The sequence below is a fragment of the Chiloscyllium punctatum genome, chromosome 3, assembly GCF_047496795.1.
Source record: "Chiloscyllium punctatum isolate Juve2018m chromosome 3, sChiPun1.3, whole genome shotgun sequence".
Classification (NCBI taxonomy): Eukaryota; Metazoa; Chordata; class Chondrichthyes; order Orectolobiformes; family Hemiscylliidae; genus Chiloscyllium; species Chiloscyllium punctatum.
Window position 1 is genome coordinate 13,601,595 of NC_092741.1, and position 13,561 is coordinate 13,615,155.

Below are 13,561 nucleotides of genomic sequence, written 5' to 3' on the forward strand. Positions count from 1 at the left end.
CAAGACAGCTGGCAGCACAATTAAAGACACCTTGGTCTGGCTCTCTAAAATGGTTTTCAGGAGTTTAATATTATTAATATTTATTTATTGTCACATGTATTTTAGATTAGATAAGATAAGATTACAGTGTGGAAACAGGCCCTTCGGCCCAACAAGTCCACACCGACCCGCCGAAGCGCAACCCACCCATACCCCTACATTTAGACCATGACTGGATTCCACGATTCACAGTGTGAGAGAGTCCTTTTCTTATCCTGTTTCATTTTGCCTGCTATTAGATTGCTAGCAGTCAGAGTCATAGATTCAAAGAGCATAGAAACAGCCTGTTCGGCACACTATGTTGATGCTGACCAAACTATTCCGATCACATTTACCTGCACTAAAATGCTTCTTAAATATTGCGAGAGTAAAAGAACAAAGAAAATTTACAGCCCAAAAAACAAGCCCTTCGGCCTTCCAAGCCTGAGCCGATCCAAATCCACTGTTTAAACCTGTCGCCCAATTCCTAAGCATCTGTAATCCTCTGCTCCCCACCTACTCATGCATCTTCCAGACGCATCTTAAATGAATCCACCGTGCCTCCTCGACCACCTCTGCTAGCAACGTGTTCAAACGCCCACCTGTATGAAGTACTTGCCGCGTGTATCCTCCTTAAACTTTCCACCTCTCACTTTGAAAGCATGACCTCTTGTTATTGAATCCTTCACCCTGGGAAAAAGCTTGTCTCTATCCACCCTGTCTATACCCTTCATGATTTTGTAAACCTCAATCAGGTCCCCCCTCAAACTCCTTTTTTCTAGTGAAAATAAACCTAACCTATTCAACCTCTCTTCATAGCTAGCACCTTCCATACCAGGCAACATCCTCGTAAACCTTCTCTACACCCTCTCCAGAGCATCCACATCCTTTGGGTAATGTGGCGCCCAGAACTGTACACAGTATTCTAAATGCGACCGAACCAATGTCTTGTACAATTTTAACATGACTTGCCAGCTCTTATACTCAATACCCCATCCGATGAAGGCAAACATACTATATGCCTTCTTGACCACTTTATCAACCCGTGTAGCAACCTTCAGGGTACCTGCATTCCCAGATCTCTCTGCCTGTCAACGTTTCCCAAGGCTTTTCCATTCATTGTATAATTCGCTCTAGAATTAGTCTTGCCTAAATGCATCACCTCACATTTGTCTGGATTGAATGCCATCTGCCACTTTTCCGCCCAACTCTCCAGTCTATGTATATCCTCCTGTATTCTCTGACAGTCCCTTATGCTTTCTGCTACTCCACCAATCTTTGTGTCATCTGCAAACTTGCTGATCATACCAACAGTGTCCTCTTCTAGATCATTTATGTATATTACAAACAGCAGTGGCCCCAGCACTGACTCCTGTGTAACACCATTGGTCACCTTTCTTCATTTCGAGAAACTCCCTTCAACTACTACTCTCTGTCTCCTATTGCTCAACCAGTTCTTTATCCACCTAGCTAGAACACCCTGCACACCATGTGACTTCACTTTCTCCATTAGTCTACAATGGGGAACCTTATCAAACGCCTTACTAAAGTCCATGTATATGACATCAACAACCGTTTCTTCATATAACAACTTGGTCACTTCCTCGAAGAACTCTATCAAGTTGGTAAGGCACAATCTCCCCCACACAAAACCATGCTGCCCATCACCGATAAGCTAATTCCTTTCCAAATATAAATAGATCCTATCTCTTAATACCCTCTTCAGTAACTTCCCCACCACCGATGTCATGCTCACTAGTCTGTAGTTACCTGGAATATCCCTACTACCCTTCTTGTACAGAGGGGCAACATGAGCAATCTTCCAGTCCTCCGGCACCTCACCTGTATTTAAGGATGCCACAAAGATATTTGTCAGGGCCTCAGCTATTTTCTCTCTCGCCTCCCTCAGCAACCTGGGATAGATCCCATTCGGTCCTTCAGTACTTGCCTTCAGCACCATCTCAGGCAGTGCATTCATGTTTTTAATAACTTCTGGGTGAAGAAACAGTCTTCTTCCGATCCTCCTTAAACATATGCCTTTTGGTCTTTGACATGTCTATGGGGAAAATATTCCCACAATCCAACTTTCTATGCCTTTTATAATTTGGCATACCTCAATCAGATCCTTCCTCACACACCTCTGCTCCAGGAAAAACAAACCCAGCCTAACCAGTCACTTTTTAGAAATTAGATTTTACATCCCAGAAACTTCATGATGAATCTCCTCTGCTCCTTCTCCATTGCAATCACATCCTTCCTTTAGTGTGACGAACAGAATTCCATCTTTGGCCTAACTGATGCTCCACAAGGTTGCTACAAGGCTTCCCCTGCCCCTGTATTCTACACCCTGGCTAATGAAGACAAACATCCCATGTGCCTTCTTTACCACCTGATCTACCTCTGCTGACACCTTCAGGGACCTGTGGACTTGTACACCAAGATCCTTTTGTTCCTCATACTACCTTGGGACTGATTGTTCATTATGTAAATCCTTCCCTGATTCAACATCTCAAAATGCATCACCTCACATTTGCCAGGATTAAGTTTTATTTTTGCTGTTCTGCCCAATTTGCCAGCGGAAGTAATAAAGATAACTTCCTTTGCCTCCTGTTGAAGAGTAAGGTGCATCTCATCAGGCCCTGAGGATTTATGCACCTTTATGTGTGCCGAAACAGCTATCTCCTCCTTAGCCATTTTAACGTGCTTCAGAAACTCACCATCCCAATGAAATCTCCAGCTGCAATATCTTTCTCCTTTGTGAATACAGATCTGAAATATTCATTTAAGACATCTCACACATATTTAAGCTCCATGTGCAAGTTGCCCATTTGGTATTTAAAATCCACAATCTTTCCCTGGCAATCCCCTAACTGTTAATATATTCATAAAATGGCTTGGGGTTTCCCTTATTCCCATCTGCTAAAAATATTTCATGAGTCCTCTTTGTCCCCCTAATTTTTTTTCAGCAACACCCTGAACTCTATGTCCTTGTCTTTCATGTGCTGTAGCGAACATATGCTTTCTTCTTTTTCTTTATCAAACTCTCAGAATCCCTTGAAATCCCAGATTTCCCAGACTTGCTGTCTGTGTTCTTTATTCTTAGAGGAACACAGTGGCCTTGACATCTCACTATACAAATTTAAAAGACTCATATTTTCCAAATATAGATTTACTTGCACGTAGCTGCTTCCACTTTATATTTGCCATATCCTGTTTAATGATACTGAAATTGGCCTTTCTCTAACTTGGATACTTATCTTCTGCACTATGCTCATCTCTTTCCATAAAGACTTTGAAGCTTCGGAAGGTGCGGTCACAATCCCAAAATGTGCATTCACTACCATTCAACCACGTGACTGGCTTAATTTCCTAGGATTACTTCTCGCACTGCTCCATCTCCAGTTGGATTATATATGCACTGCACAAACATCTCATCTAGATGCACTTCCAGAATTCCACCCCATCTAATTATTTTATATTAAGACGATTCCAGTTCATGTTGGCAAAGTTGAAATCTTATCCAACATTAACCTTATTCCTTTCACACCTCTCTGCGATTTGCCTCCATGTTTGCTCCTCCATCTCCCTATGACTGTTGAGGTGCCTGAGTATTTGACCCAGATGGTCTCATTTGAGGAGTCTTCTAAGACGTCCTCCCTCATTACTCAGTGAAGGGCTCCTTTATCAATAATATGAGCCTCCACCTCTCTTACACATTCTCATCACATTTGAAACTTCTATATCCTGGAATGCTGAGTTGGCAGTCCTGTCCTTCCTTCAACCATGTCTCAGTGATTGCGACAATGTCATAATCCCATGTGCTGTTCAATGCTCTAAGTTCATTCACTTTACCAGTCAAGCTCCATGTATTAAAATTGAGACAGTTGAGATTTACAGTTCTTCCGTATGGCTTATCATGCCCACGTTCATCTCTAATCCTCTTTTTGAGAGAAAATAGTCCTGGCCTATTCTTGCTAGGCAAAATAAATGCAAATTTTTCTTAAAGCTTCTTCAGTGCTTGCAATGATGGCCAAGAAGACAAATCTGATGCAAGCTGTTTTTTTAATTTCCAAGTGCAGTCTGGCTTTTGGCATCTCCGCAGCAGGTAAGCATCCTCAATAAAAAGAGCTGTTCATCTTACAATTGTTCATGGATAGGTAAGGCTTGGGTTACCCTGATTTGTGATCTGCTTGGAAGAAGGTTGTCTATCAAAGAGATTTCAAAGGACTTTCAAAGAGATTTTTCACGGTGCTCAAGGAAATTATATTCCTGAAAAAAATAAGCAAGGGTAGGAAGAGCCAGTCCTGGATAACCAAGGAAATAAAGGAAGATATCCAATTTGGGCGGCACAATGGCTCAGTGGTTAGCACTGCTGCTTCACAGCGCCAGGGATCTGGGTTCGGTTCCAGCCTCGGGTGACTGTCTGCATGGAGTTTGCACATCCTCCCTGTGTCTGATGTGCAGGTCAGGTGAATTGGCCATGTTAAATTGCCCATAGTAATAGGTGCATGAGTAAGGAGTAGGTGAATGGATTTGGATGGGTTACTCTTTGGACAGTGTGGACTTGTTGTGCTGAAGGGCTTGTTTCCACGCTGTAGGGAATCTAACCTAAAAGCTCAAGCTTGCAAAGTGTAATGAGAAGCAAGAAGATTGGGAAAATTTTAAAGAGCCACAAAGCAAACAATAAAGAAAGGAAAAATAGATTATGAATGAAAGCTAACACTGAATTTAAAACAGGTCAGAAAAGTTTTTAATAAATAACACGGAAAAGGATGGCTAAAGTGGATGGAGATCCCTTGCAGGATGAGAAAGGGGAATTAATATTGGGTAATGCTGAAATGACAGAGGCCTTGAATCTATTTTGTGTCAGTCCTCGAAGTAGAAGATGTATCTGACATGTCAAAGAATGATGTTATGGATATGATGGGAGATGAGGACCTCAATTCAATTGTTATCACAAAAGGGCTGGTGTTGAGCAAACCTGAGGATCTAAAGGTAGGTAAATCCCCTGGTCCTGTGGAATATATTTGAAATAAGTGGCAGAAGTTATAGTAGTTGCGTTAGTGGTAATTTACCACAATTCACTGGACTCTAGGCAGGTCCCAATGGACTGGAAGACAGCAAATGTCACGCTGCTGTTTAAAATAGGGTATAGGCAAAAGGCAGCTAACTATAGGCAAGTTAGCTTAACATCCGTCATCCCAAAAATGCTGGAGGCTATCATTAATGAAGAAATAGTGAGACATCTGGATGGAAGGGATTCCCTCCTGCAGATGCAGCATGGATTCACAAAGGCAAGGTTGTGTTTGACAAACTTATTGGAGATGTTTGAGGTTGTAACAAGTGTGGTGGATGGAAGGGAACAGATGGATGTTGTATACTTGGATTTCCATAGGGTGTTCAGTAAGGTGCTGCATAAAAGACTCATCCATAAGATAAGAATGCATAGAGTTGTGGATAGAGGACTGGGATAAATGGGTGTTTCTCTGGGTAGAGATCAGTGGTGAGCGGGGTGCCTCAGGGGTCGGTGTTGGGCCAGCAACTGTTCATGATATATATAAATGATTTGGAAGAAGGGGCTGAGTGTAACATATCCAAGTTTGCTGATGTCACTAAATTACGTGGAAAGACAAACTGTGCAGAGGATGTGAAGGGTTTTCAGAGAGATTTAGATAGGTTAAGTCAGTGGATTAGGGTCTGGCAGATGGAGTACAATGTTGGTAAATGTGAGGTTATCCACTTTGGAAGAGAAAATAGTAGGTCAGAGTATTATTTAAGTGGTGAAAGGTTGCAGCATGCTTTTGTGCAGGGAGACTTAGAAGTGCACGAACATGAATCACTAAAAGTTGATTTGCAACTGCAACAGGTAATCAGGAAGGCAAACAGAATATGCCTTTCATTGCTCGAGGGATCGCATTTAAGAGCAGAGAGGTTCTGCTGCAATTGTACAAAGTGTTGCTGAGGCAGCACCTGGAGTATTGTGCACAATTCTGGTCTCCTTACTTGAGGAAGGATACATTGGCTTTGGAGGCAGTGCAGAGGAGGTTCACCAGGTTGATTCCAGAGGTGAGGGATTACTCTGAAAGGAAAGATTGAGCCACCTGGGACTGTAGTCTCTAGAATTTAGAAGAATGAGAAGGGTTCTTCCAGAAGCATAAAATTATGAAAAGGAAAGATAAAGTCGAGGTAGGCAAGTTGTTTCCACTTGTAGATGAGACTAGAACAAGGGGACATGGCCTCAAAATTAGTGGGAATAGATTTAGAACATAAGAACTAGGCACAGGAGTAGGCTGCCCAGCCCTTCGAGCCTGCTCTACCAATCAATAAGATCATGGCTAATCTTTTCATGGACTCAACTCCACTTACCTGCATTTTCACCATATCCCTTAATTCCTTTATTTTTCAAAGAAGTATCCACCTTAGCTTCAAAAGCAATAACTGAAGTAGCATTAACTACCTCCCTGGGCAAGGAATTCCATAGATTAACAATCCTCTGGCTGAAGAAGTTCCTTCTCAGTTCACTTCTAAACCTGCTTCCTCTAATCTTGAGGTCATGCCCTCTTGTCCTAGTTTCACATGCCAATGAAAACATGTTATCTATTTCTATTTTATCAATTCCTTTCATGATTTTCTATGTTAAATCTTGAGTTTAGAAGATTAAGGGGAGACTTAATAGAGACGTACAAGATAATACATGGCTTGGAAAGGGTGGAAGCTAGGAAATTGTTTCCGTTAGGTGAGGAGACTAGGACCCGTGGACACAGCCTTAGAATTAGAGGGGGTAAATTCAGAACAGAAATGTGGAGACATTTCTTCAGTCAGAGAGTGGTGAGCCTGTGGAATTCATTGCCGCAGAGTGCAGTGGAGGCCGGGAATGTCTTCAATTGCCGCTAAATGTCTTCAAGACATTCTTGTTGTCTTGGGGAATTAAGGGCTACGGGGAGAATGCGGGTAAGTGGATTTGAAGTGCCCAGCAGCCATGATTGAATAGCGGAGTGGACTCGATGGGCCGAATTACCTTACTTCCACTCTTATGTCTTATGTCTTCTATAAGATCCCCCCTCATTCTTCTGAATTCCAAAAATATAATCCCAATCTACTCAGCCTCTCCTCATAATCCAACCCCCTCAACTCTGGAATCAACCTAGTGAATCTCCTCTGCGCCCTCTCCAATGCCAGTACACCCTTTCTCAAGTAAGGAGACCAAAACTGCACACAGTACTCCAGGTGTGGCCTCACCAGCATCTTATGCAGCTACAACATTACCTCTCTGCTTTTAAACTCAAATCCTTTCGCAATAAAGGACAAACTTCCATTTGCCTTCCTAATTACTTGTTGTACCTGCAGACGAACCTTCTGTGATTCATGCACAAGGGCACTCAGGTCCCTCTGTAAATCAGCATGCTGCAACTTTTTACCATTCAAGTAATTATCTATTTTGCTGTTACTCCTACCAAATTGTATGACTTCACATTTACTAACATTGTATTCCATCTTCCAGACCTTTGCCCAATGTATTTATGTTCTTCTGCAAAGTTTCACAGTCGTCTGCACACTTTGGTCTGCCGCTTATCTTAGTGTCATCAGCAAAGTTTGACACCATACACGTGGTCCCCAACTACAAATCATCTATATAAGTTGTATATAATTGAGGCACACCACTCATCACTGATTGCCAGCTAGAATAGCACTATTTTATCCCCACTCTTTGCTTCCTGTCAGTCAACCAATCCTCTATCCATACTATTACTTACCTCTTTAAGGCAGAGATGAGGAGGAACTGCTTTTCCCAGAAAGCAATGAATCGATGAAATTCTGTGCCCAATGAAACAGTGAAGGCAGCTTCGTTAGATATATTCAAGACACAGTTGGATGGGCTTTTGCATGGGAGGGGAATTAAGAGTTACAGGGTTAATGCAGGTAGGGGGAGCTGAGATGATGGATAGATCAGCCATGATCTTCATGAATGGCGAAGTAGACTCAACAGGCCACATGGCCTCCCCCTGCTTCTATACCCTGAAACTATGAAACTATCTATAGTTAACTAAATAGTAGTGCAGGAGTTGAGGGATTCAATAATAGAAGCAAAACCAAAGAATGGTAATGAAAATCATGAGCATTATTGGGGTGTTATTGAAATTCTTATAAGTGTGTGGCAGAACTGTTTTCTTTGGTGGAAGTTATTCATGTCTAAATAAATGTAAAACTTGAACCATAAGGTGTAAAAGACAGCCAGATGTTTCCTGAAGATTGCACATAAATTGAACTCTATAAATAGGTATTTGGAAGTGAGTTATATTTACATGTTCAACTAATAGGATGAAAATTTGTGCAATTGTCCACGACCTAGTAAAATGATTATTTCAACACTAAATTTAGCTGCATTAACAGTTGTCATAAAAATATATTGCGGATATGCACGTATCTAAATAGTATTAACAACATTTTTATATAGTGCTGCAATCAACTCTTTTGATACGAGATCCAGAGACTGGAAAACTCTATTCGAACTTTGATCACAGAATTCTTGAGATTCTTCGAGAGTCTAAATGCATGTTAAAGATGGGTTTGGAGGTTCCAGAGATAGCCAAACGTCTGCTCAAAATTGAAAATACATTAAAATCTAACTGTAATAATTTGGAGGTAGGTCATATTTTATTTCTTTGCGATATGATAAGGATGTGTTTAGCAATTTCTGTATGGATGATCATTGGATGGCCATCGTCAATAGAAAGCAAAATTGAATGGTAGAATCGTATATGGGTCTGAGTGATGTTGGCTATTGCGAGATGTATAGCAGAATTGGACAAGGCCCATCTTGACATTAGGATTATCTTTCCCTTTATCTTTTATTCTTTTCACAAGTGGCTTGGGTGAGACTCTCAGTAGATAGCAGGTGAGTCAATTGATGGTCATTATTGATTATTAATTGCCATGTTAATGGCATAACTTACCTCATTAATATTTAGCCTCAGGAACTGACATTAATATTTAGCATCAGGAAAATTCGACAAGGAAACCAGAAGGGGCACCTAACAAATTTAACTCGTCACTTGCTCTAAAAGTGAACATGTTGAACATTGCCAGCATCTCAGTACACCTGCCACAGATACCCTCTATCCAGCATCTGACATGTGCTGGCCTCTAAGGCCTCTAAGGCATCACTTATGGGATGCTTCTACACTTCAGTGCTGCACTTTAGGTTGCACCAACAACTATCATTGTACTTCTGCAGCACTCAGATACACACCCAAGCGGAAACAGCTTCACACCATTCACACTGTCCAGCCCGTCATGATTTTGAAAACCTCAAATAGATCCCTCTCAAGCTTGTCTCCAATGAGAACAGCCCCATTATCTTAATCTATCCTCATAGCTGGTGTGTCACAACTGTAACTATTCCAGTAAATTGCTTCTGCAGTCTCTCCAACGTGTTTGTATAATGTAGTATCCACAACCGTACTCAATACTCCAGCTGAGATCTAACAAGTGTTTTTACAAGCTCTGTACTCTCGGCCTCTATTAGGAAAGCTAAGGACACTGTTTGCCTTATTTACTGCCCTCTCTACTTGACTTCCCACCTTGAATAATCTGTGCATGTACTTTACGACAAACTACACATATGGAGAAAGAACCGGTTTGGCTTCACGACGATAATTGTTCCAAAAAATCCTATGTAACTTGAAAAAGGCCCATGGATTGAAAACTTACTTCTTGTTGTAATGTAATACATATCCAGCTATTGGTTTGTCTAGACATGCAAGAAACTATTCTTTTCAAGTTTTCCTCAAAATCTCCTGCCAGCTCTCATAAGCAATTAAGGCCTAATACTTTGAGGCTTCAATTTAAAAAAATTCCTGTCACTCTGACGGAAAATTGTTAATCCTTTCCCTTGCTGCTTGTAGCTTGTGAAATGTCTGAAGGAAACCTCCAGTTGCCTCCCATATTTTATTTTCTGTATTACTTTCTTCAATGAGAGAAAGAACCAATCTAAAACTGAGCACATCTCTGATTTATTCACATGTGAGACCTGAGCAACACTAGCTGGGCCAGCAGTTATTGCCTATCCCTAGTTGTCCTTGAGAAGGTGGTGCTTGAACCACTACAGTCCACATACTGTAGGTTGACCCTTAGCAAGGAAATTCCAGAATTTTGCTGCAGCAACAGTGAAGAAATAGTTATAGATTTCCAAATTGAGATGGTGGATGGCTTGGAGGGGAACTTGCAGGTGGTGGTGTTCCCATTTATCTGTTGCCCCTGCACTTTTATATGAAAGTGGTCACAGTTTTGGAAGGTGCTGTCAAAGGAGCACTGTTGATTTTCTGCAGTTCTTCTTGTACATGGCACACACTGCTGCTACTGAGCACTGGTATTTCAGAGAGTGGATGCTTGTGGATGTGATACCAATCAAGCAGGTTGCATTGTCTTGGATGGTATCAAGCTTCTTAGGTGTTGTTGGAGCTGCACTCATCCAGGCAAGTGGGGAGTACTTCTTCACACTTCTGACTTGTGACTTGTAAACGGTGGATCAGATTGAGGGAGTCAGGAAGTGTGTTATTTGGTGCTATGTATTCCTAGCCTCTGATGTGTTCTTGTAGCTTAAAAATGTGTTGCTGGAAAAGCGCAGCAGGTCAGGCAGCATCAAAGGAACAGGAGAATCGACATTTCAGACATAAGCCCTTCTTCAGGAATGAGGAGGGTGTGCCAAGCAGCCTAAGATAAAAGGTAAGGAGGAGGGACTTCGGGGAGGGGCGTTGGGAATACGATAGGTGGAAGGAGGTTAAGGTGAGGGTGATAGGCCGGAGAGGGGGTGGGGGCGGAGAGGCCGGGAAGAAGATTGCAGGTCAAGAAGGCGATCTTGCGGAACGTTTCAGAGCAGGCCGTCTACTTGCGGAATGTTTCAGAGAACTACTCTGGGACACCCGTACCAACCAACCCAACCACCCCGTGGCTGAACACTTCAACTCCCCCTCCCACTCCACCAAGGACATGCAGGTCCTTGGCCTCCTCCATCGCTAGACCATGGCAACACGACGCCTGGAGGAAGAGTGACTCATCTTCCGCCTAGGAACCCTCCAACCACAAGGGATGAATGCAGATTTCTCCAGCTTCCTCATTTCCCCTCATTCCACCTCTTCTCAGTCCCAACCCTCAGACTCAGCACTGCCTTCTTGACCTGCAATCTTCTTCCTGACCTCTCCGCCCCCACCCTCTCTCCAGCTTATCACCCTCACCTTAACCTCCTTCCACCTATTGTATTCCCAACGCCCCTCCCGCAAGTCCCTCCTCCCTACCTTTTATGTTAGCCTTCTTGGCATACCCTCCTCATTCCTGAAGAAGGGCTTATGCCTGATTCTCCTGTTCCTTTGATGCTGCCTGACCTGCTGCGCTTTTCCAGCAACACATCTTTAAGCTCTGATCTCCAGCATCTGCAGTCCTCACTTTCTCCCTGTGTTCTTGTAGCCACACTATTTATATGGCTAGACCAGTACAGATTTTGGTAAAAACAATGACTGCAGATGCTGAAAATCAAATACTGGATTAGTGGTGCTGGAAGAGCACAGCAGTTCAGGCAGCATCCAGCGAGCAGATTTCGCTGCTCGCTGGATGCTGCCTGAACTGCTGTGCTCTTCCAGCACCACTAATCCAGTACAGATTTTGGTCAGTAGTAACCCCCAGCATATTGACTGTGGGAATCAGGAGACTATGACTCTATTCACGTGAGTTGGATTTGGTCATTGACTGGAATTTGTGTGATGCAAATGTTTCTTCCTGCTTTTCAGCTCAAATTAGGTCCAGGTCTTGCTGGGTTTGGACATGGACTGGTTTGATATCCGAGGAGACCTGAAGAGTGTCGAGCATTGTACAATTATCAGCGAACATCCCCATTTCTGACCTTACGATGGAGTGCAGCTCATTTATAAAGCAGCTGAAGATGATTGGGTCTAGGATACTAACCTAAGGATGTCATGTAAAGGTATCCTGTAGCTGAAATGACTGAGCTGCAACAACCACAACCCCCATCTTCATTTATGCATGGTATGACTCCAACCAGCAGAGAGATTTCCCCTATTCCCTTTAACTCCAGGAGGATGTGTTTTGAAAAACATTCAGGTAGAAAATTCCCAAAGGACTTGATGGGGTCTATTCCAACACACTTAGGGAGACAAGGAAGGAAATTTCTGGGGCCTTGATCAAAATCTTTTTATCCACTTTAATCACAGGAGAGGCCCCAGAGGACTGGAGAATAGCCAATTTTGTTCCTTTGTTATGAAGGGCAGCAAGGATAATCAGGGAAAGTACAGGACGGTGAGCTTTGTGTCAATGGAATGGAAATTTATGGAGCAGATTCTTAGAAATGGATTTACTCATATTTGGGAAAATATGTATTATTTGTGATAGGCAGCATCGTTTTGTGTGGGTGAGGTTGCATCTTAAAATTATGATTGGTTTTTTTTGAGGAAGTGACAAAGGTGATTGATGAGAGCAGGACAGTAGATGTTGTCTTTAGCAAGGCCTTTGACAAGGTTCCTCACGGCAGGCTGATGCAGAAGGTGAAGTCACAGTGAGCTGATAAAATGGATACAGAACTGATTTGGTCAGAGGAAAGAGAGAATAGTGATGGATGTTTTTCTGACTGGAGATCTGTGACCAGTGGTGTTTGACAGTGATCAGTGCTGTGACTTTGCTGTTTAAGATATACCTATAAATGATTTGGAGGAGAATAAAAGTTTGGTTTGATTTATTGTTGTCACATGTACCAAAGTACAGTGAAAAGTTTTGTTTGTAAGCAGTACAGGCAGATCAGAACATACAAGGACAGACAGATCATAGGTTACTTAGACAGAGAGAGGCACACAAGGTTACATCTATGCAGGAGGTGTACAAAGCAATATCAGCATTAGGTTTGAATTACAGAGATCCATTCAGCAGTCTAATAACAGCAGGGAAGAAACTGTTCTTGAACCTGTTGGTCCATGTGTTCAAGCTTCTGTATCTTGTGCCTCAGAAAGGCTGCCAACATCATTACCAAAGTGAGGGGGGGGGGGGGGTGGCGGTGGCAGTGGGCTCTTTGATGATGTTGGCAGCCTTTCTGAGGCAACAAGAAGTGTAAATAGACTCCACTGATGAGAGATTGGCTTCCAATATGGTCTGGTCTGTGCACACAACTTTCTGTAATTTCTTACAATCCTGGGCGGAGCCATTCCAAACTGTAATGTACCCGAGTGGAATGTTTTCTTTGTGCATCACAGAGTCATAGAGATGTACAGCATGGAAGCAGACCCTTCAGTCCAACCCATCCATACCGACCAGATATCCCAACCCAATCTAGTCCCACCTGCCAGCACCCGCCCCATATCCCTCCAAACCCTTCCTATTCATATACCCAATCAAATGCCTTTTAAATGTTGCAATTGCACCAGTCTCCACCACTTCCTCTGGCTGCTCATTTCATACACGTACCACTCTCTGTGTGAAAAAGTTGCCCCGTATGTCTCCTTTAAATCTTTCCCCTCTCATCCTAAACCTATGCCCTCTAGTT

General features: G+C 42.6%; 1 protein-coding gene across 1 annotated transcript in view; it reads left to right on the plus strand.

Annotated features, from left to right (window-relative positions):
* The window catches only part of LOC140453945 (dynein axonemal heavy chain 8-like), a 1,117,430-nt gene that overhangs the window by 286,799 nt on the left and 817,070 nt on the right, over positions 1 to 13,561 (plus strand). Inside the window, exon 16 of the mRNA XM_072548819.1 lies at positions 8,474 to 8,661. Within this exon, the coding sequence (XP_072404920.1) occupies positions 8,474 to 8,661 (188 nt within the window). The remainder of the gene's footprint in view (positions 1 to 8,473; positions 8,662 to 13,561) is intronic.